General features: G+C 49.9%; 1 protein-coding gene across 3 annotated transcripts; it reads left to right on the top strand.

Annotated features, from left to right (window-relative positions):
- Positions 1–9,265: 9,265 nt before the first annotated feature.
- On the top strand, positions 9,266–17,807 carry TRIM56 (tripartite motif containing 56). 3 transcript variants are annotated; one of them, XM_082360599.1, is made up of 4 exons: positions 9,266–9,388; positions 9,490–9,555; positions 10,412–10,469; positions 10,579–17,807. In XM_082360599.1, the coding sequence occupies exon 4, from the start codon at positions 10,580–10,582 to the stop codon at positions 12,845–12,847; it is 2,268 nt and encodes a 755-aa protein (XP_082216725.1). In that variant the 5' UTR covers positions 9,266–9,388; positions 9,490–9,555; positions 10,412–10,469; position 10,579; the 3' UTR covers positions 12,848–17,807. The 3 variants fall into 3 exon arrangements, with proteins under 3 accessions (XP_082216725.1, XP_082216723.1, XP_082216724.1); XM_082360597.1 differs by lacking the exon at positions 9,266–9,388 and having other exon boundaries at positions 9,421–9,555; positions 10,358–10,469; XM_082360598.1 differs by lacking the exons at positions 9,266–9,388; positions 10,412–10,469 and having other exon boundaries at positions 9,492–9,555.
- The last annotated feature ends 2,136 nt before the right edge of the window (positions 17,808–19,943 follow it).

Below are 19,943 nucleotides of genomic sequence, written 5' to 3'. Positions count from 1 at the left end.
ATCTTCGTTTGGACCTTTAAAATCTCTATTATTTGCTCTTTTCTCCTGAGTCTAGGATCAAGACCAAAAAAGTCCCTTCACACATGTCACCTGCAGTGCCTGTTAAGTGGAAGTGAAGCTCTGTCTCAGAGATATTCCTAACACTTTATAAGGTTCTTACTATCAAGGAGTGGTCTTCCTTACCACTGTGAGGCGGGGACCTTAAAAAAAGATTTTAAAAATGTCAGCGAAGTTAAGGAATGTAAAAGGTAAAAGGAACCCACTATCAACCTGGGTGGCAAGGCAGATTTTGCTGTCACTGGGCATCTGATCCTGGGGTCTTTTGCGCTGGGCAACAAGGGCTGGCTGATCAGTGACCAGATGGATTTTGAGTGACTCAGAGCAACTTCAGTTGCTATAAAACTGACTGAATCCCAGACTCACACCAACAAGAAAATCACGACTGAGCTGGCAGCTTTACATACAGAAGGTGAGCAGGAATTTAGAGACTGCAGCCAGACTTGCCTGGACAGTTGGAGGTATGATTCTACTGGAGCAAGAGATAAGTTTCAGTCATGCTTCTCAGCGAAAGTGGACACTTCCAGCCTAATGGGTTTAGGATACACACAGACCTAAAGCAGACATCCAGCCCACGTTGTCGGCTCCACTGGATGGCAGGAACACAAATGCCAGGGCCCTAGGCTGGGTCTGGCTCTATAATTTTACTTTTAAGTGACTATTATCCAATAATTTCATTTTAAATTATTTTGCAGCATAACTACGTCCAGAATGTAATGGTTCTTTTTAATGATACTTGTCTGGGATGTAAATATTGCTAAGTATCCTGTGAGACTCGCATGTTGGTTTCCTCTGGAAAACTGAGGGAACCCAGCAGAAAGTAAAAGCCAGGGGAGACGTGAGTATAGCTGAACCCCTGATGTGTCCCCCAGCCCACGCACAGGTCACACACATGTCACTTGGCAGAGGGTGGAAGCCTTAAGGGCTCCAAGTATTTGGGCACAACCTCTGCCCAAATCATTGATTGACAAACAACTAAGCTAAGCAGACATGGGGAGATTCCCAAAGTCAGACTAAAAAATAAGAAGAGAAAAACCAAGTGGAGATATCAGTGACCTCACACCATGGAGAAATGAAATCCACAGCTTAAGGCGAGTCTAGTTGCTAAACAGCAGCATCAGCAAAAACCCTCAGCACTTGGGCTTCCCTGGTGGCGCAGTGGTTGAGAGTCTGCCTGCCAATGTGGGGGACACGGGTTTGAGCCCTGGTCTGGGAAGATCCCACATGCCGCGGAGCAAATAGGCCCGTGAGCCACAATTACTGAGCCTGCGCGTCTGGAGCCTGTGCTCCGCAACAGGAGAGGCCGCGATAGTGAGAGGCCCGCACACCGCAATGAAGAGTGACCCCCACTTGCCGCAATTGGAGAAAGCCCTCGCACAGAAACGAAGACCCAACACAGCCATAAATAAATAAATAAATAAAATTAAAAAAAAATAAAATAAAATAAAATTAAAAAAAAAACAAACAAAAAAAACAACCCTTGGGCTTCCGTGGTGGCGCAGTGGTTTAGAATCTGCCTGCCAATGCAGGGGACAAGGGTTCAAGCCCTGGTCTGGGAAGATCCCACATGCCACGGAGCAACTAGGCCCGTGAGCCACAACTACTGAGCCTGTGCGTCTGGAGCCTGTGCTCCGCAACAAAAGAGGCCACAACAGTGAGAGGCCCGAGCACCGCGATGAAGAGTGGCCCCCGCTCGCCACAACTAGAGAAAGCCCTCGCACAGAAACGAAGACCCAACACAGCCAAAAATAAAAATAAATAAATAAATTAAAAAAAAAAAAAAAAAAAAAAAAACAACCCTCAGCACCAAATACTCCAAGATTCGCAGAGAAGCAGGAAAGTGTGACCCACAGTCGGGAGAAGAGTAGTCAACAGGAACTGGTTCTGAGCAGGCCCAGGGGCTGCATGTAGCAGACGGATACTTCAAAGCAGCTATTAAGAATATTTGCAAAGAATTAAAGGGAAATATGATGACCATGACCCCCCAAGTCTTAGTAGATTAAAAGAGAGAGAGAGAGAACCAAACGGAAATTCTGTGGTTGAAAAGTAAAATAACTGGAATGAAAAATTCATCGGAAGGGCTCAACTGCAAATTTGGGATGGCAGAAGAAAGAATCAGTGAACACAAAGATGGATGAATAAAAATCCAATCCAAGGAATAGAGAGAAAAAGAAGTGAAGAAGAATGAACAGAGCCTCAGAGACTGTGCGACAGTGTCAGGCACAGCGATGTACATATAATGCAGAACCCAGAAGATGGAGAGAGAGAGAGAACGAGGCAGGAAAAAAATATCCTTCAAAAATGAACACGAGCCCTCCTACACTGTTGGTGGGAATGTAAATTGGTGCAGCCACTATGGAGAACAGTATGGAGGTTCCTTAAAAACCTAAAAATAGAGCTACCGTATGATCCAGCAATCCCACTCCTGGGCATATATCCAGAGAAAACCATAATTCGAAAAGATACATGCACCCCAATGTTCACTACAACACTATTAACAATAGCCAGGATATGGAAGCAACCTAAATGTCCATCAACAACAGAGGAATGGATAAAGAAGATGTGGCACATATATACAATGGAATACTACTCAGCCATAAAAAACTACGATATAATGCCATTTGTAGCAAAGTGGATGGACCTAGAGATTCTTGTACTGAGTGAAGCAAGTCAGACAGAGAAAGACAAATATGATGTGATATCGCTTATATGTGGAATCTTAAAAAGGGGTACGTAGGGCTTCCCTGGTGGCGCAGTGGTTGAGAATCTGCCTGCCAATGCAGGGGACACGGGTTCGAGCCCTGGTCTGGGAGGATCCCACATGCCGTGGAGCAACTAGGTCCGTGAGCCACAACTACTGAGCCTGCGCGTCTGGAGCCTGTGCTCCGCAACAAGAGAGGCCGCGATAGTGAGAGGCCCGTGCACCACGATGAAGAGTGGCCCCCGCTTGCCACAGCTAGAGAAAGCCCTCACACAGAAATGAAGATCCAACACAGCCAAAAATAAATAAATAAATAAAATTTTTTAAAAACCATTCAAAAAAAAAAAAAAATTAAAAAAGAGTCTGGGGCTTCCCTGGTGGCGCAGTGGTTGAGAGTCTGCCTGCCAATGCAGGTGACACGGGTTCGAGCCCTGGTCTGGGAAGATCCCACATGCCGCGGAGCAACTAGGCCCGTGAGCCACAACTACTGAGCCTGCGCGTCTGGAGCCTGTGCCCCGCAACAAGAGAGGCCACGACAGTGAAAAGGCCCGCGCACCGCGATGAAGAGTGGCCCCCGCTTGCCGCAGCTAGAGAAAGCCCTCGCATAGAAACAAAGACCCAAAACAATCAAATAAATAAATAAATAAATAAAGTCAGGAGCTCTTTAAAAAAAAAAAAAAAAAAAAGAGTCTGAGCTCTGGAATCAGAATGCCTGGATTTATATTTTTAAAAAAAGGGGGTATGAATGAACTTATCTACAAAACAGAAATAGAGTTACAGATGTAGAAAACAAACTTATGGTTATCAGGAGGTTGGCGGGGAGGGACAAAATGGGAGATTGGGATTGACATATACATGCTACTATATATAAAATAGATAACTGATAAGGACCTACTGTATAGCACAGGGAACTCTACTCAGTACTCTGTAATGGTCTATATGGGAATAGAATCTAAAAAAGAGTGGATATATGTATACGTATAACTGATTCACTTTGCCGTACAGCAGAAACTAACACAACATTGTAAAGCAACTATACTCCCCCCAGAAAATGAACATGACTTCTTCAGCCACTTCTGGCACTGCTTGTGGCCCATTTGGTGGGGCTCTGGTATCTCTTTTGTAAAAGCAGAAGCTGAGGAGACTTCATTACTACTTGCTATGATGGAAACTTGGTCCAGCTCGAGAACAATGTTGATGTTAATGTGAAGGTAGTTGAAGACTGAGGCATATACCACTTAGTAGACTAATGAAAGCCTATTTTGAATGACAAGGTGGGTCAGTGAGGCAGATCAGATTCTGATCTGATGGGCAGCCAACCAATGAAACAGACACTCCTGCATAGTTGAAACTGGAGGGCAAAGATACAGTTTCTAGGATTCCTAGAGCGGACGGGAAGTACCCACTAAAAAGAGAACCTGCCACTTTGGTCCAGAATTCTGTTTCCACAAGCCAGCAACGTGTTCTCAGTTGGAAAACTGTCATTTTGCCCCACAACATCCTGAATAATTTTTTCTATTCTTTCATTTTTCCCTCCCCATTCCTTCATTGTATATGAAATGACTGGGACGTGTGCACAAGCCTCTTGCTTTTTTTTTTTTTTTTTAGCTAAATGGCCAATGATATATTTTCATCAACATCAAATGGAGGTGAAGTCAGGAAAAACACTGTTTCTGTGAAAATACTTCCTTTTTCTGTTAGGAACAGGCTCATTTAACGCCCATCTTCTTATTCCAAAAAGTTACAAAAACCAGTAACAACAACAACAAAAATCCTGCATATCTTGTTTGGAGAATTTCAATGTTTTTCATTTGTCATTAGAAAATCAAGGGCAATTTTGTAACTTTTTTTTTTTAGTATGTAGCTGTTACATGTATGGTAATATGTCCTTAGTGATACATTACTTTTAAGGAAAGGTAGTTTTCTCTTTGAGTCAAGCACATTGTTTAAATAAATTTCTTATTTAAAAAAAATTTTAAATTAAAGCCAAAATATAAGACATTCCCAGATAAATACAAACAGAAATTGTTGCTAGCCAAACTATTTTACAGAACAAAGTCCTTCAGATTGAAAAGGAAGGACCCCAGATGGTAGGTTTAAGTTGCAGGAAGGAAGAATATGGGAAATGGTAAACTTGTGGGTAAATACAAAACACTGATCTATATCTTTCCTTCCCTTAATGTCTTTTAAAAATGAAATTGTTTAAACAGTTATTATAAGGCTGTATTGTTGGGTTTTTAACATATGTAGATGTAATAGATTTGACAAAAATAGAATAAAGAAGGGGAGGGGATAGAGCTATGTGGCTATATTTTATTGGATTTAAGTCAATATTAACCTGAAATAGTTTCTCATAAGTTAAAGATGCATATTATAGTCCCTAGAGCAATCACTAAGAAATGAGTTTAAAAACATAGAAACAGTGGAATTAAAATAATGCAATACAAATATCTTTAACACAAGATAAGGCAATAAAGAAGGAACAGAGTTTCTTTGTGTTTACGGGACAGTTCTGTACCTTGATTATTGTGGTGATCTCATGGTGGTCATACTTGTGATAAAATTGCATAGAACTGTACGCAACACACACACACACACTTGAGTGCACGTAAAAACTGGTGAAATCTGAATAAGGTCTGTAGTTGAGTTCACAGTATTGTGCTAATGTCAATTTCCTTATTTTTATATTGTACTACTGTATAGCATGATTATGTTGATAATTACTTGACTATATACATTGTCAAAACTCATTGAGCTCTACATTTATTATTTTTTTAATAAATTTATTTATTTTGTTTATTATTTTTGGCTGCGTTGGGTCTTCGTTGCTGCACACGGGCTTTCTCTAGTTGCGGAGAGCGGGGGCTACTCTTCGTTGCGCTGCCAGGGCTTCTCACCACAGTGGCTTCTCTTGTTGCGGAGCACGGGCTCTAGGCGCGCGGGCTTCAGTAGTTGTGGCACGTGGGCTCAGTAGTTGCGGCTCTAGAGCGCAGGCTCAGCAGTTGTGGCGCACTGGCTTAGTTGCTCTGCAGCATGTGGGATCTTCCCGGACCAGGGCTTGAACCCGTGTCCCCTGAATTGGCAGGTGGATTCTTTTTTTTTTTATAAATTTATTTATTTTATTTTATTTTTATTTTTGGCTGCGTTGGGTCTTCGTTGCTGCACGTGGGCTTTCTCTAGTTGTGGCGAGCGGGGGCTACTCTTTGTTGTGGTGCGTGGGCTTCTCAATGCGGTGGCTTTTCTTGTTGCAGAGCACGGGCTCTAGGCGTGCGGGCTTCAGTAGTTGTGGCATGTGGGCTCAGTAGTTGTGGCGCACGGGCTTAGTTGTTCTGCATCATGTGGGATCTTCCCAGACCAGGGCTCAAACCCGTGTCCCCTGCATTGGAGGGCGGATTCTTAACCACTGCGCCACCAGGGAAGCCCAGCTCTACATTTAAATTGGTGATTTTCATTGTATGTAAATTATACCTCAGAAAGCTAATTTTAAAATATAAAACAATTTTAAAAATAAACAAAATAAAACATAAAACAATAAATACTACAGTCATCTAAAGAGGAAGGAAAGGAGGGAAGGAGGGAGGAAGGAAACCATAACTTGGAGGTAACAGATACTGTGCAAGATGAAGAAAACTCACACACACACACACACACACAGACACACACACACACCACCACACCACCACCAACAACAATAACAACACTATCGTTTACATCCTCAGAGAGGTAAGAAAATACTGGTACAAATAGGGTACAAAAAAAAGGAACTCATAAATTAACATTGGGACAGCAGATTTGAAAAAACACAAGGATTGAAAGTTCAAGTTGGAGAAATTTTCCAGGAAGTAGTACAAAAAAGAAAGAAATGAAAAATAAGAGAAAAGGGAAAATCAGAGGACCATCCGGGAGATGCAACCTCTGAATGATGGAAGTTCCAGACAGGGAAACAGAGAAAACGGAGCGGGAGAGAATCAACAAAATACTTTAGGAGAATTTCCCAGTCCTGAAAGGCACATCGACAAGTAGACAAAAAGTATGTGCATACTATAAATACAATATGTCAGATATGTACAAATATATGTATATACATATATATATAGAATTGTGTAAAACATACTCATGTGGACATAGACCAAAGGAAATACACATAGGAAAAAAGTTATTTTGTTTCAATGATGATAAGTGTTTCAAATTTTAAATTATGCTTATTTGTATAAATTAAGATTAAACACCTTTGCTTGTCCCCACCCCCAAGTACCTGCACAACAAAGTCCAAACTTGCCTAATAAAAATCCTATAATGGCTCCCCGTTACCTTAAGGCCTTACAGGATTCTCAACAGGAAATTTTGAAGTTTGTTCTGCCTGCCTGTTCCCATCTCCTGCCACTTCCCTCCACCTGCCTGCACTCCAGCGGTATCAGAACATCCAGCAGGAGAGGCATCTTGAGGAACCCCCAGCATCTGGCAGGAACTCCTCCTCCTCCCGGGTCTCCATGGTAACACTTACCACTTGGTTGTAGCTGAGTTATCCCTTGCCTTGGAAGCCTGTTCTCAGGGAGGAGAAACTGCCTTCCCGGTGCCTGCCACACTGTAGGCCCTTTAAGCAATTGTTCAATGTTTGGGGAGGCGGAGTAGGGCAGGCATTGTAATGCCACCCCTTTCATGTGGCCTTTCTGATTCCCACACCACCACCATTCCAGGAGAAATCAGACTTTCCCTCTGTGTTGCCGTAGCACTTTATGTGACCTTGGATGAATTATTCTCTCTATAACTCAGTTTCCTCATCTGTAAAATGGGGCAAGAATGGTACCTATCTTACGACGTTACTGTGAGGATTAAATCAGGTTATGTTTACAGCACCCCATGCCAAGCTCATGGTAAACGCCCAGGAAAAGGAAGCCATTGTGATGATTACTTTGACATCTTAATATGACATTTGTCTGTTTCCTATGGCAACATGTACAGATCTCACCTCTCCTATGTGATTATAAACTGCCCGTGGGCGGGGAACCTATCTTGTTGATCTTTGTCTATTGCACAGCACATGGCATGCTGTCTGACTGCAGTAGGCATCCAGAAAATCGTCCTTGGATATGCACAGACAAACACACACGGAGCCTTACACATGTGCAGATGTGTGCACACACTTAGGGACACACACGTGCCAATACATTTTTCTGTGCTCATCTTGGCTGACCGTCAGGTCTGTAGCATTCAACTGCGCTGACCACCTCCTCCTGGAAGTACAGCATTCTCCACTCCTGGCTCCTGGGACCTACTCTTGCCTGGATTTCAATCTACCTCTCTGGAAGTACCTCTCAGCCTCCTTCACGTCCCAGCTCCTCCCCAACTTGCCCTTAAATGTCTATGTTCCGCATAGTGCCATCTCGGCCCTGCTCTTCTCACTTTGGACACTGTTGGGTGACTTCATCAAAACCAAAGATACATTGCAAAAGTCTAGAAAAGTCATAAGCTGGGTTATCAGCAGCCAAGCTCTCCGTCCTGACCTCCAGACCTGCAAAACCTGAAGGACTTCCTACCCTCCTTCCGGCACCTCCCTCCACAGGGACAGTCACAAGACCCACGGCTTCTTTCACCTGCAGCCGCGGCTCACATGTGAGGCTCTCATCCTCCACCCTCCTCTCTGCCCCTAGTGGCGCTGTGTCAGCTCAGACCCCTCCACGTTTCACCTGGACCCGTGGTCAGGCCCCCCCTCTATCCTCTTGGCCGCTGCCAGAGTGAGTTCTCACCGGTTCTGTTTCCTCCCGAAATCCCATCACTGTGGATAAAGCAATGCATACATGGGTAGCTGTGTGATGAATCAACTACGGCAAGATGTTAACTGTAGAATCTAAGGGGTAGGTACAGGGGTGTTCATTCCAATCCTTTCAACACCTTTGTGCTTCAAAATTTTCAGAAGATGTTGGGGGAAATATCCTTCAATGGTTTCTTTTGGCTTTTTGGATAAAACTCAGACCCCTTCATGTAGAACATAAGGGCCTCTGTGACCTGGCCGTTGCCTCACCCTCATCTGCTACCACTCACATGTCCCTTTCCCACAAACCATCCTGAATTACTTGGATCCCCCAGCAGGGTCGTGGTATTTCATTCCTCTGAGCCCTCGGACTTGCTGTTCCCAATTCCTAGAATGCCCTTCCCTGCGTTCTTCTCAGGTGATCCCCAACCCCCATGCACTCTTCTGACTCATCTCAAGTGATGCCTCCTCCAGGAAGCCTTTGCTGACTCCTCAGTTCGAGGCCCTTTATCTGGTTCCCACAGCCCCTCCCGTATCTCAGCAGAGATTTATGGTACGAAGGGCCTCACCTAAGACTGGATTGGCAGATATGCAGCAGCGCTGGAACCCGGGCCTGAGGCCGGGCTCTAGTTACCCTACGTCTCCGAATCACCTATGATCTCTAATTTCTTCCCTCAGAGGACGCATCCTCAGGCATCTGGCCTGCCTTTGCGACAAACACACTTAGCAGGCTGAGCGAATCCTCGGGCTCAAACTGACAAGCCAACCTCGGCAACTCCAGCCGCGGAGGCTGCCCTGGCCCCGGAGCCCTGGAGCCCTGCTGGCGGGGGCTGTGCCCTGCTGGTGGAGGAGGCCCCCGAGGAAGAGCTCCAGGCAGGGTAGGGAGGAAGGCGGGGCCTGCGGCTGTACAAGTCGGTGTCCCGGGCCTGGGACGGAAGTTGCAGAAGTACAATTAGTTTCAGTTTTGTTTCTCTTTCAGGAGCCCAGCAACAGCAGCGCCAGGGCCTCGGGGGGTCCCCACTTCGGGTCCCGGAGCCCCGGCTAGGTAAGGAGAGGGGCTTGGAGGGCGGTTGAAGGGACAGCTGAACTGGAGGGAGTGGGGGAAGGGAGAGAGCGGGAGGAAGAGGAAGGGAGTGGGGAGAGGGACCCAGAAGGCGGGAGGAGAGGGGAGGCTTCCCCCGCGGGGCCAGAGATCTGAGACTTCCTGGGGAAGACACCCTCCCACTGTCTGAGGTCTCCTCCCAGCCCCTGCTTTCTGAAAGTTTGGGGGAAATCCCCCAAGTTTCTTGCTCAAGTATTTCACAGCCACTGTGCAGGGAGCTGGGGGCATTCACAGATGATCCTCATGTGACTCTTACCCTCCAGAGGCTTCTAGGAAAGCAGGAGGCCTCTTGCAGCAGGAAAGGCTGAAAGAAAAGGGCTGAAGGAGATGGGGCAAAGGCTACGGTGACCCTGAGTTTGAGGGCTGGAAGGAAAGAGCGAGGCAGCCCCTTTCTCTCAGGCATCCTTCTGCCTGTTCATTTCAGGACAGTTGAGGCAGGAAGAGGGGCCCTCGCAACCCGTGATGCCACTGCCAGGGCCTAGGAGGCAGGTGTACGGGGCTGTGGGAATTGGGGTCCCTCATACTCCCCCACCCTCCAGGAGTCAAGGCACATCTGCCCACCCAGACCCTCAGCTGGTCCTCTCTGCCCTCCCCTCACCTGACATCCCACTCCCAGCAGGACCCCCAGGATCTATTCACACCAGACTCGCACCCCATGTGCCACAAGGCCTGTCAGTGGGGGGCACCGATCATTACACCAGCAGGTCTCTAAGGCTGGGCTTCTTGGTGTTGTCATATCTCGCAGGGCCTGACATGCAAAAGTGCCCTTTACTTTTTCACATTTGCTGAATGTCTGCAGGGAGGAGGGAGGCGGCTCTTTATCTCAAGAGACCAGAAGAAAATTCCTGGCCATTCAGGTGAGACCCCAGACCTGGTGGGGCTTGAGGATGGGGGAGAGGCGAGAGGGCAGGTGGTGGCCACCGTGGAGGTGCCCTCTGTCCTCTGACCCCGACCCCTCGCTTGCAGAATGGTTTCCCAGGGCTCCTCGCCCTCCCTGCTGGAGGCCCTGAGCAGCGACTTCCTAGCCTGTAAAATCTGCCTGGAGCAGCTGCGGGTGCCCAAAACGTTGCCCTGCCTGCATACCTACTGCCAGGACTGCCTGGGCCAGTTGGCCGAGGGCAGCCACGTCCGATGCCCTGAGTGCCGCGAGTCCGTGCCTGTGCCGCCCACGGGCGTGGCTGCCTTCAAGAGCAACTTCTTCGTCAACGGGCTCCTGGATTTGGTGAAGGCCCGAGCCGGTGGAGACCTGCGCGCAGGGAAGCCGGCCTGTGCGCTGTGCCCGCTGATGGGGGGCGCCAGCGCCGGGGGGCCAGCCACAGCCCGGTGCCTGGACTGCGCCGACGACTTGTGCCAGGCCTGTGCCGATGGGCACCGCTGCACCCGGCAGACCCACAGCCACCGCGTGGTGGACCTGGTGGGCTACAGGGCAGGGTGGTACGACGAGGAGGCCCGGGAGCGCCAGGCGGCCCAGTGTCCCCAGCACCCGGGGGAGTCCCTGCGCTTCCTTTGCCAGCCCTGCTCCCAGCTGCTGTGCCGGGAGTGTCGCCTGGACCCCCACCTGGACCACCCCTGCCTGCCCCTGGCCGAGGCTGTGCGTGCCCGGAGGCCCGGCCTCGAGGAGCTCCTGGCGGGCGTGGACAGCAATCTGGCTGAGCTGGAGGCCACCCGGCTGGAGGAAAAGGAAGCCTTGGCCCGTCTGCGGGAGCAGGCGGCCAAGGTGGGCACGCAGGTGGAAGAGGCGGCCGAGGGGGTCCTCCGGGCCCTCCTGGCCCAGAAGCAGGAGGTGCTGGGGCAGCTACGGGCCCACGTGGAGGCTGCCGAGGAGGCTGCTCGGGAGAGGCTGGGGGAGCTGGAGAGCCGCGAACAGGTGGCCAGGGAGGCGGCCGCCTTTGCCCGTCGCGTGCTCAGCCTGGGTCGCGAGGCCGAGATACTCTCGCTGGAGGGGGCGATTGCCCAAAGGCTTCAGCAGCTGCAGCGCTGTCCCTGGATGCCTGGGTCAGCCCCCTGCCTGCTGCCCCGGCTGGAGCTCCATCCTGGACTCCTGGACCAGAAGTGCCACCTGCTGAGGCTCTCCTTTGAGGAGCAACAGCCCCGGAAGGCCAGCGGGAAGGACGGAGCCAGAAGCCAGGGAGGCGACGAAACCCAGCCCCAGAGCAGGGATGGAGCCCCGACCCCGAAGCAGGACGGAGCGCAGACGCCCCAAGAAGATGGAGCCCAGGCCCTAAAGGCGGAGAGAGCTGAGACTCCCCAAGAAGACGGAGCCAAGACCCCGAAAGAGGGCAGAGCCCAGACACCCCAAGAAGATGGAGGAGCCCAGTCCCCAAGGGGTGGCAGATCCAACAAGAAGAGGAAATTCAAAGGCAGGCTCAAGTCCATTTCTCGGGAGCCCAGCCCAGCACCTGGGCCAAACCTGGAGGGCTCTGGCCTCCTCCCCAGGCCCGTCTTTTTCTGCAGCTTCCCCACGCGGATGCCGGGGGACAAGCGGTCTCCCCGGATCACTGGGCTCTGTCCCTTTGGCTCCCGGGAGATCCTGGTGGCAGACGAGCAGAACAGGGCCCTGAAGCGCTTCTCCCTCAATGGCGACTACAAGGGCGCGGTGCCCGTCCCTGAGGGCTGCTCCCCATGCAGCGTGGCCGCCCTGCAGGACGCCGTGGCCTTCTCGGCTGGCGCTCGGCTCTATCTCATCCGCCCCAACGGCGAGGTGCAGTGGCGCCGGGCGCTGAGCCTCTGCCAGGCCAGCCACGCCGTGGCCGCCATGCCGAGCGGGGACCGGGTGGCCGTCAGCGTGTCAGGCCATGTGGAGGTGTACAACATGGAAGGCAGCCTGGCCACCCGGTTTATCCCTGGGGGCAAGGCCAGCCGGGGCCTGCGGGCACTGGTGTTCCTGACCACCAGCCCCCAGGGCAATTTCGTGGGGTCGGATTGGCAGCAGAATAGCTTGGTGGTCTGTGACGGGCTGGGCCAGGTGATTGGGGAGTACCGGGGGCCGGGCCTGCACGGCTGCCAGCCAGGTTCCGTGTCCGTGGATAAGAAGGGCTACATCTTTCTGACCCTTCGAGAGGTCAACAAGGTGGTGATCCTCGATCCGAAGGGGTCGCTGCTCGGGGACTTCCTGACGGCCTATCACGGCCTGGAAAAGCCCCGGGTGACCACCATGGTGGATGGCAGGTACCTGGTCGTGTCCCTCAGTAATGGGACCATCCATGTCTTTCGGGTCCGCCCTCCTGACAGTTAAAGGGCTGGGACTGGGGAGAGACTTCGGGGTGGGGGGACTGGGGGGGTAGAGAGAAGGGAAGCAGGGCGGCCCGAGGGATGTGGGCATTTTCCCAGAGAGCAGGGGTTGGCAACTTTTCAAGGTGAAGTGCCAAACAGCTCTTCAGGTGCGCAGGAATAGGGACCAAGGAGCGTGGCGTGGCGTGGCCATAACCCTCAGAAGCAGAGGAGGAGGGGTTGGAGGGGTGCTGGGCATTAATGCTTCTTACTTTTGCTGGGGGTGACTGCCGCTGCTGCCACCGTAGAGTCTAGGTTTCCAAGATGTGTAAGCTAGTCCTGATTTGAGTTCTTCTTTAAAACCATTCCTGATGGGGTAGCCCAGGGAGAGTCTTGGGGAAGTGGGTAGAAATAGTCCTTTAAGCCCAGGGCTTGAAGGGTATGTCAGGTATGTACTTTCTGGAAGAGAGCTGAGAACCCCCTCCCCTCCGACTTGAACGGGACGCACCAAGTCAGAAGAGGTCTGGGATTTTGAACCCGGCCATAAATGGCATCTTCCACCAGCCTCGGCTGGGAAGTTGAGGCTCCTCTGATAATGGCGTCCCCCAGTGAAGTGCGGGGTGGACTTCATGGGGGACCAAGTATAGACAAAAGCCGAGGCCAACAGGCGTTTACCTTGAAGTCCGTGAAGAGAATGTGCTACTAGAAAATGGAACCCGGCAGGGTTGGAGTCTAAAACACAGGGTTCTGAGTGTGAGACGAGGGGAGACCCTGGGTCTTACCCCCCAACTTCCACCACCCCTCACCTCCAAGCCAACCTGAGGCCAGACCTATGTAGGATATAAAACCTTTTCTTTTTTGATGTCTTTATACTTCCTGGAGTTTATTTTTAGCCCCCTCTTAGTTTTCTGGCACAATTCCTTTTGAGAAATTTTGGCTGAACTAAGGGGTTGAAGGCATTTGTCCATATTGCCATTATGGGTGGGGAAAAAACCTAAGCCTAGAGGCCAGGTGTGGGACTCAGGGGCCAAACCGGTTGGAAGACCTGGGAAGTCGGTAGTGGGGCTGGGATGGGCAGAGGGGTGAAAATCTCATGGAGGGATCCCGTCAGAAGTGAGCCATGACCACCGGCCTTTTGCATAGGCTGTGGCAGCGGTGGAACTGAGGTGGACATGTTTAGCCAGGGGCTGTTGAGAGGTGACCAAAGGGAATAATATGTAAGGATCATGGGCAATGAGTGTTCATGGGAGCCAGAGAGATTTTGGACAAGTCCGGATGGAAAGTGCAGGACATTAGGTGTAGGGAAAAGAAAATCTTTTTCCAGGGAGGTCATTGATTGTTTAATGAAGTGAAAGGGGAAATCATCAATGTCAGGTGGACAAATTCAATTATATAAAATTTTGAAATGTATGCACAGGAAAGAAGAATGAAGATTAAAGGAAAATCAATGAGATGAGGAAATTACGGAGCATTGATCTGAGGAGTCTCCAGTATATGCAGTGACTAAACAGATCTACTTGGTCAAAGGACCAAATAAGCCGTATACCCAAGAGAACGAATGCACACAGGCCAGGACACATAAAATGAAAAATAAAGTAAAATCGACCACTTGCATTCGTCAAAAATACATTAAAAAAAATATGTCGTGGGGAAATAGACCCCTGGCACTATAAATGATGCTTCCTGGTGAACAGTTTGGCAGTTCTTGACAAGAGTCAAAGAAGTGATTATAAGACGAAGTTATCTCACTTTGGGGAGTACATTCTGGGAAAAGGATTCAAAAGGAAAAAAAGTATCTGCACACAGATATTTGTGGCCACCCTATATATTACAGTCTTTGACAGGAAACAGCTCCTGTTCCTGTTTCCAAAAAATTGGCTTCGCTAGCCAATTCTGGCTAGACCAGAATCTAGCCAAGTAGATTGTGGTCTAGCAGGGCAATGAGCTACTGCCTTCATGTATGACAATTATGAGAACTATTTAGAAGAATATGATGTTATATGATGCAATCGTAAGCCAAAAAGAAAAGATTTTGGCTTTCTGATCACGTAATGATAGCAACAAGGTAAAAGCATGTCTGAATAGTTACCGAGTGGAAATAGGTTCAAAATGTGTAAATAGTCAGTGATTGGGGAGATTGGGTTCTTTTTATTTCATGCTGTTATTCATATATGCACATTTCTACTTCAGTTATTATTGTCCACTAAATAACATATATGCTTGACTACTTCAGAAAAATACACTCAAGAATAACTACTGGATTTGTAAATGAATGTGTCAGAATAAGTGAGACTGTCCTTTCAGGGGTAGGGGTCGGGGGGTAGGCAGGAGTCAGGAGGAGAATCCCAGCCGGTCAGGACCCAGCAGGGAGGAAGGGTCGTCAGAGCAGGGTCCTGTCTGGTGACTGACCAAGGAATCTGCCCTGGGAAGTTTGCAGAGCTCAGGTGGTCCCCGTGGATGGTCCCCGTGGGTGATCGGTCATTGTGGAGTGTCCAGAGGCAGGGGAAGATCTTACTGAGTTCACCAACTAATTCAGACCAACTGGAAACCAAGTGGCGGTTCTGCGGAACCAGCTAGTTTAAGATGAGTTGCACGAGTGGGGTGCTGTGTCTGTCTTCTTGTAGCTCTCTCTACAGAGTCAGCACAGTGATGGCTCCTAGTAGGTGCTCTGTAAACGCCTGTGGAGCGAATTGATGTCTAGAAAACGCCAAGTTGTCCAAAACTTTGGCTTGTGGGAAATCTCCAGTAGGGGGCACTGTGGACACAGCCTACCATAAGCCTCCAGGAGACTGGCTCAGCTCTAAGTCACAAAAGAGGTGAAATTCAGGTGTCCTGCTTATACATCCTGGGTGTGGGGCGCGGTCCTGGCCTCTAGGGGATAAATACCTTCAGGTTGGAACAACAGGTTTGCAGAGCCGCATGGGAACCGCGTGCAGAGGGCCCGGCTGGTGGAATGGCTGCAGCCAAGTGGCTCACGCCTGAGGCAGGAATAGAGAACTTCCGGAGGGAAATATCACCTGGATGCAGGAAGAGAACCCCACAGGTGCTCTAAAGATGCAGGGCACATGGGGCTTTCAGGACGCTGTAAGAAGCCTGGGGAGGCGGGCACTGGACGATTGACAGACATACTGAATTTTCCTCGTGAAGGGGTAGGGGTGGGAAGGCACAGAACACGGCAAAATGTGAAACGGATGAGAAGTATAGCACTGAGCATAATTTGGAGGTAAAATCCCCAGTGCCCCAACCGTCACCCGGGAATCCTAACAAATCCCGGCACAGAAAGCACTGCTCAGTGCGGAGAGAGAGTTCTTGGCTCAACTACAGATGTTAAGAAATCAGGAACATTGTGAAAGATCCAACATCCCCACCCTGCATTGGACTATGGCAATTAACTTGATCAATCATTCCTTGTGCTGTCTGGAACTTTCCAGATCGTGTAGGAATGGAGAATGCCGTTCGGGTAGAGAGAAAGGGAGTAGAGAACCTTGTTCATATTCTTTGGGTTTAAAAAAGGAAGGTGAATGAGGCAGCGGAGACCTGGGTTGAGTGCTGGCTCTTCCAACTAAATAGCTGTGTGATGTTGGTCTAGCTCCCTAACCTCTCTGAACCTCAGTTTCTACATCAGTAAAATAGCGATAATAATATCCACCATGCCCACCTCACGGGGTTGTGGTGAGGACTGGCTGAGAGGCATAGAGAAGGATTTTGTACCCCATAAAGCTCAAATCTGCAGTCTTGGTTAGGAAAAATTTTAACCGACTTTAGTACTGACTTATTTTCCATCAGGGTAAGCGTGAATGGGGATGTTGTGTGCATGCCTTGTGAGGGGAAAACTCGAGAACGTCTGGGTAGAGTTGTGACCTGCTTCTCCTTTGGAGGAGACTTATGTTTCGCTTTCCAGCAGTTATTTGGAGAAGCCATTTGCTAAGACACAGCAGTGACCATAAGAGCGGAAGGGACCAATGGCCAGCTTGCTAAGACTCAGTGCTACTCCTAAAAGCCAGCTGAGAATCAGGCTGTACTAATGAAGGCCTGATAACCATAGGTATTTAGAAGAAATTCAAAATGGCAAGAGTAGCCCAATTTTTTGGTAATTTAGAGAAAATATGATTTGGGAGAGAATAACTCTTCTTTCGCTGTAGTCTTACTATTACTGTATCTATAAAGCCATGTCATAGAATAATCTACAGAGATAATATCCCAGAGGGGCAGACATTCAAGAGAGAAGTCAGAAGTCTTCCGAGGAAATTGATGAGATTGGTGACCTGAGCTGGGCAAGATGTGATAAGTGGATGCCAAGATCAAGGTACTTGACCATTTCTCCTGGGCAGGTCAGCTGAGAACTAGAGTTATCCTGTAAGTTAAGTGGGAGATTGGATGGGGATGCAGAGTTCTGTTTGGGGGAGAAAGTAGTCTTGGACTAGCTGGGGCAGGGAGCTGCCAGAGAGAGTGCTCAAGAAGACGGTCCCATTAGGAGAAAGGTCAAGTTCAGATGCAGGCTTAGGAAAACAGGTAACTTGACAGAAGGTAACAAAACCAGCCTACCCGACCGATTCATGAATGTAGTTTAATTAAATGAATCTGGATGGGAACAAAAATAGGTCTAGGAACCACAGAGTGATTGGACGTATGGAGAAGGCTCACCAGGGTCTGGCTGACCTCACCCTCACCTGAAGCCTGGGTGAGGAATCTTTGGGACCGGGTGGAGAGGGGACCGTATGTAAAGAGGCAATTAGGAAGTAGTTTGGGGAGGTTTTGGAAGGCTATCTGACTTGTCTTCAGAGAAGGTTTGAACTGGTTGCATTAGCAGCTAAGAGAAATGGGATTGAAAATGGTGGAATTGGGGCCTCTGTACCGGTGGTGTCAGCCCAGCAAGTATTTCTTTGTTGCCACCAGGCTGAAGAATCTGTGTTGTAAACTCTTTCATTCCTTTATACTTTGTATCTTTTTTCTGTTTCTTAATAAATTCTTTTGGAAAATGTGAACCTTCTCTCAGATGGTTCATGGGTATGGGAAATGATCAACATCCAGGTAACGATCTTCCCTGGCGGTCTAGTGGTTAAGTCTCCGCACTTCCACTGCAGGGGGCGCAGGTTCGATCCCTGGTCGGGGAACTAAGATCCCACATGCCTCGCGGCGCGGCCAAAAAAAAAAAAAAAAAGAAAAAACTAAAAAGAAAAACCCTGGTAGTGAAGGGAATCAGATATCATGGCCATTCCCTGCTGTAGCTCCAAAGATGCTACACAGAATCCTTGGGGACATTTCAGGAGCACGGCGATCAACACTGTCATCATCTGTGGTCCCAGCCCTCGTCCAGGGCCACTCCCACCTGTAGGACAGAGGGGCCCTCTGGGCAGAAAGCATCTTCCAGGCTCACATTTGGTGGGAGGGAGCCCTCAGGTGATCTGGCCCAGCAGGACCCCGTGGAGGTGTATATGAAGGAGGTGGGCCAGGGGCCCAGGTCAGGATGGCCGTGCCCATCACTGGTCTCTGCTTGTTTTCTGGTTTGTGGGCTCCATCTAACGTGCTGCATTTGTCATCCCACAGTGGCCCCTGCAGGGCTGAGAGGTACCCAGGCTCTAGGAATATCTGCCTACTGGCCAAACCCAACCCCTCTGACCTACTCTCCAAAGCCCCTCCAGGAGCTCCTGACCCTCCCTTCTGAGTCCTGAGCAGGAAGAGAAAAGATCTCAGGTCTTTATTTCTAATTCACTCAGCCTCCGGCCTCCGCATCAAATACAGGAGTCAAACAACAGTTACTGAGTGCCACCTACCTGTGCTTCACATCCATCAACTTCCGGGATGGAAGTAGGCACCATCAACGTTATTTTACAGACACGGAAACCTAGGCCTGCGAGGTTTGCTCATTTTAAGTAGATTTCGTTTCTGACTCCAAAAGCTGCCCTTCCGACCAGCTCTGAATCCTGAGCGTCTGAATTCTGAGCCTCATTCATCGATGAGAGAGCTGAACAAAATGAGACCTGAGGTTCCCCGAGCCAACAGGCCAGGACCTATCCCTAAACAGGTCCAGAGTCTAGACCCAGGAAGGGAAGCTCGGTGATTCCCCACGCACCTCCACCACCATCTTCTCAGTGCCAGAGCGGCCCCACTTCCCCACGGAGCAGGAATGACAAGCCACAAGAGAATGCTCTAAGTGGCTCGGTGGGGAAGCAGAGGGTGGGGATGAGGGCCCACCACTGCTGCGGTGACAGCCTGAATAAGAATTCCACAATTCATCATCTAATGACTCAGCCTGGCCTTGGACCAGAGCCTCTGTGAACCCTGGGGAGTGTGACTCAGCAGCTGAGGGGGCCGGGCGCAGGAGAGCCTGCGGGTCCATGTGAGCGGTGACTGTGGGGAGAACGGCCTGTTCTAGCTCCAGACCCCAAGGCGAAGCGTCTGCCCCTGTGGTCAGGCACACGTGTCCTCGGTTCCCAGCCATGCGGCCCAGCCTCCTCCCTCAAACCTGGGTCTCTCTCTCCTCTGCACCGGAGACGTCGCAGTCCCAGAGGCGGCAGGCCCACTGCCTCTGCTGACGGGGTCTGCAGCAAGTTGCCAGGCCACAGACTCTGCAGGCCTCTCTCCTCTTCGCTGCCCTGCTGGGGTCAGGCCACCTTCGAATAAGGGCAGCAGAGGCCACACTGTAGGGGTGGGGAAGCAGGGCTATGTCACAGGCTGGGCACACAGCTGGACAGATGTTCACTGCATCCCTCCTCATCACTGGGGTCGGGAACAGGGCTCTGGGGTCTTGATTTTGCTCCAGGGTCAACTCAGAAAATGTCTCTTCCCCATCAGAAAGGGCAGCGCCTGTTTCCTCTCCCCTGAATACTAAGTTAGGGACAGTCTCACCAGAAGAAAAGAGCCAGAGCAAGGAGAGACGGAACAGCCCCCGAATCCAGCGAGGGGCCAGGGCACCGAGGCCAGAGGTCAACGTGCAGGGCGGGTGTGCACAGACCCGCTTCTCCCCGCCAGCGCCTGCTTCCCTCCCGTCTCTGACGGCCCTGACTACTTTCTCACCTCGATTATTCACACGCAGCTCTTTCCTCACCTGCAAAACCCTTCAGGACAAGAACTTCTGTTTCACACTGAATTTTCCATAACCAGGTGTTCTATAAATACCG

The sequence above is a fragment of the Balaenoptera borealis genome (genome assembly GCF_965194805.1).
Source record: "Balaenoptera borealis genome assembly, chromosome: 16".
Taxonomy (NCBI): Eukaryota; Metazoa; Chordata; class Mammalia; order Artiodactyla; family Balaenopteridae; genus Balaenoptera; species Balaenoptera borealis.
This window is presented reverse-complemented; position numbering and strand designations above follow the sequence as displayed.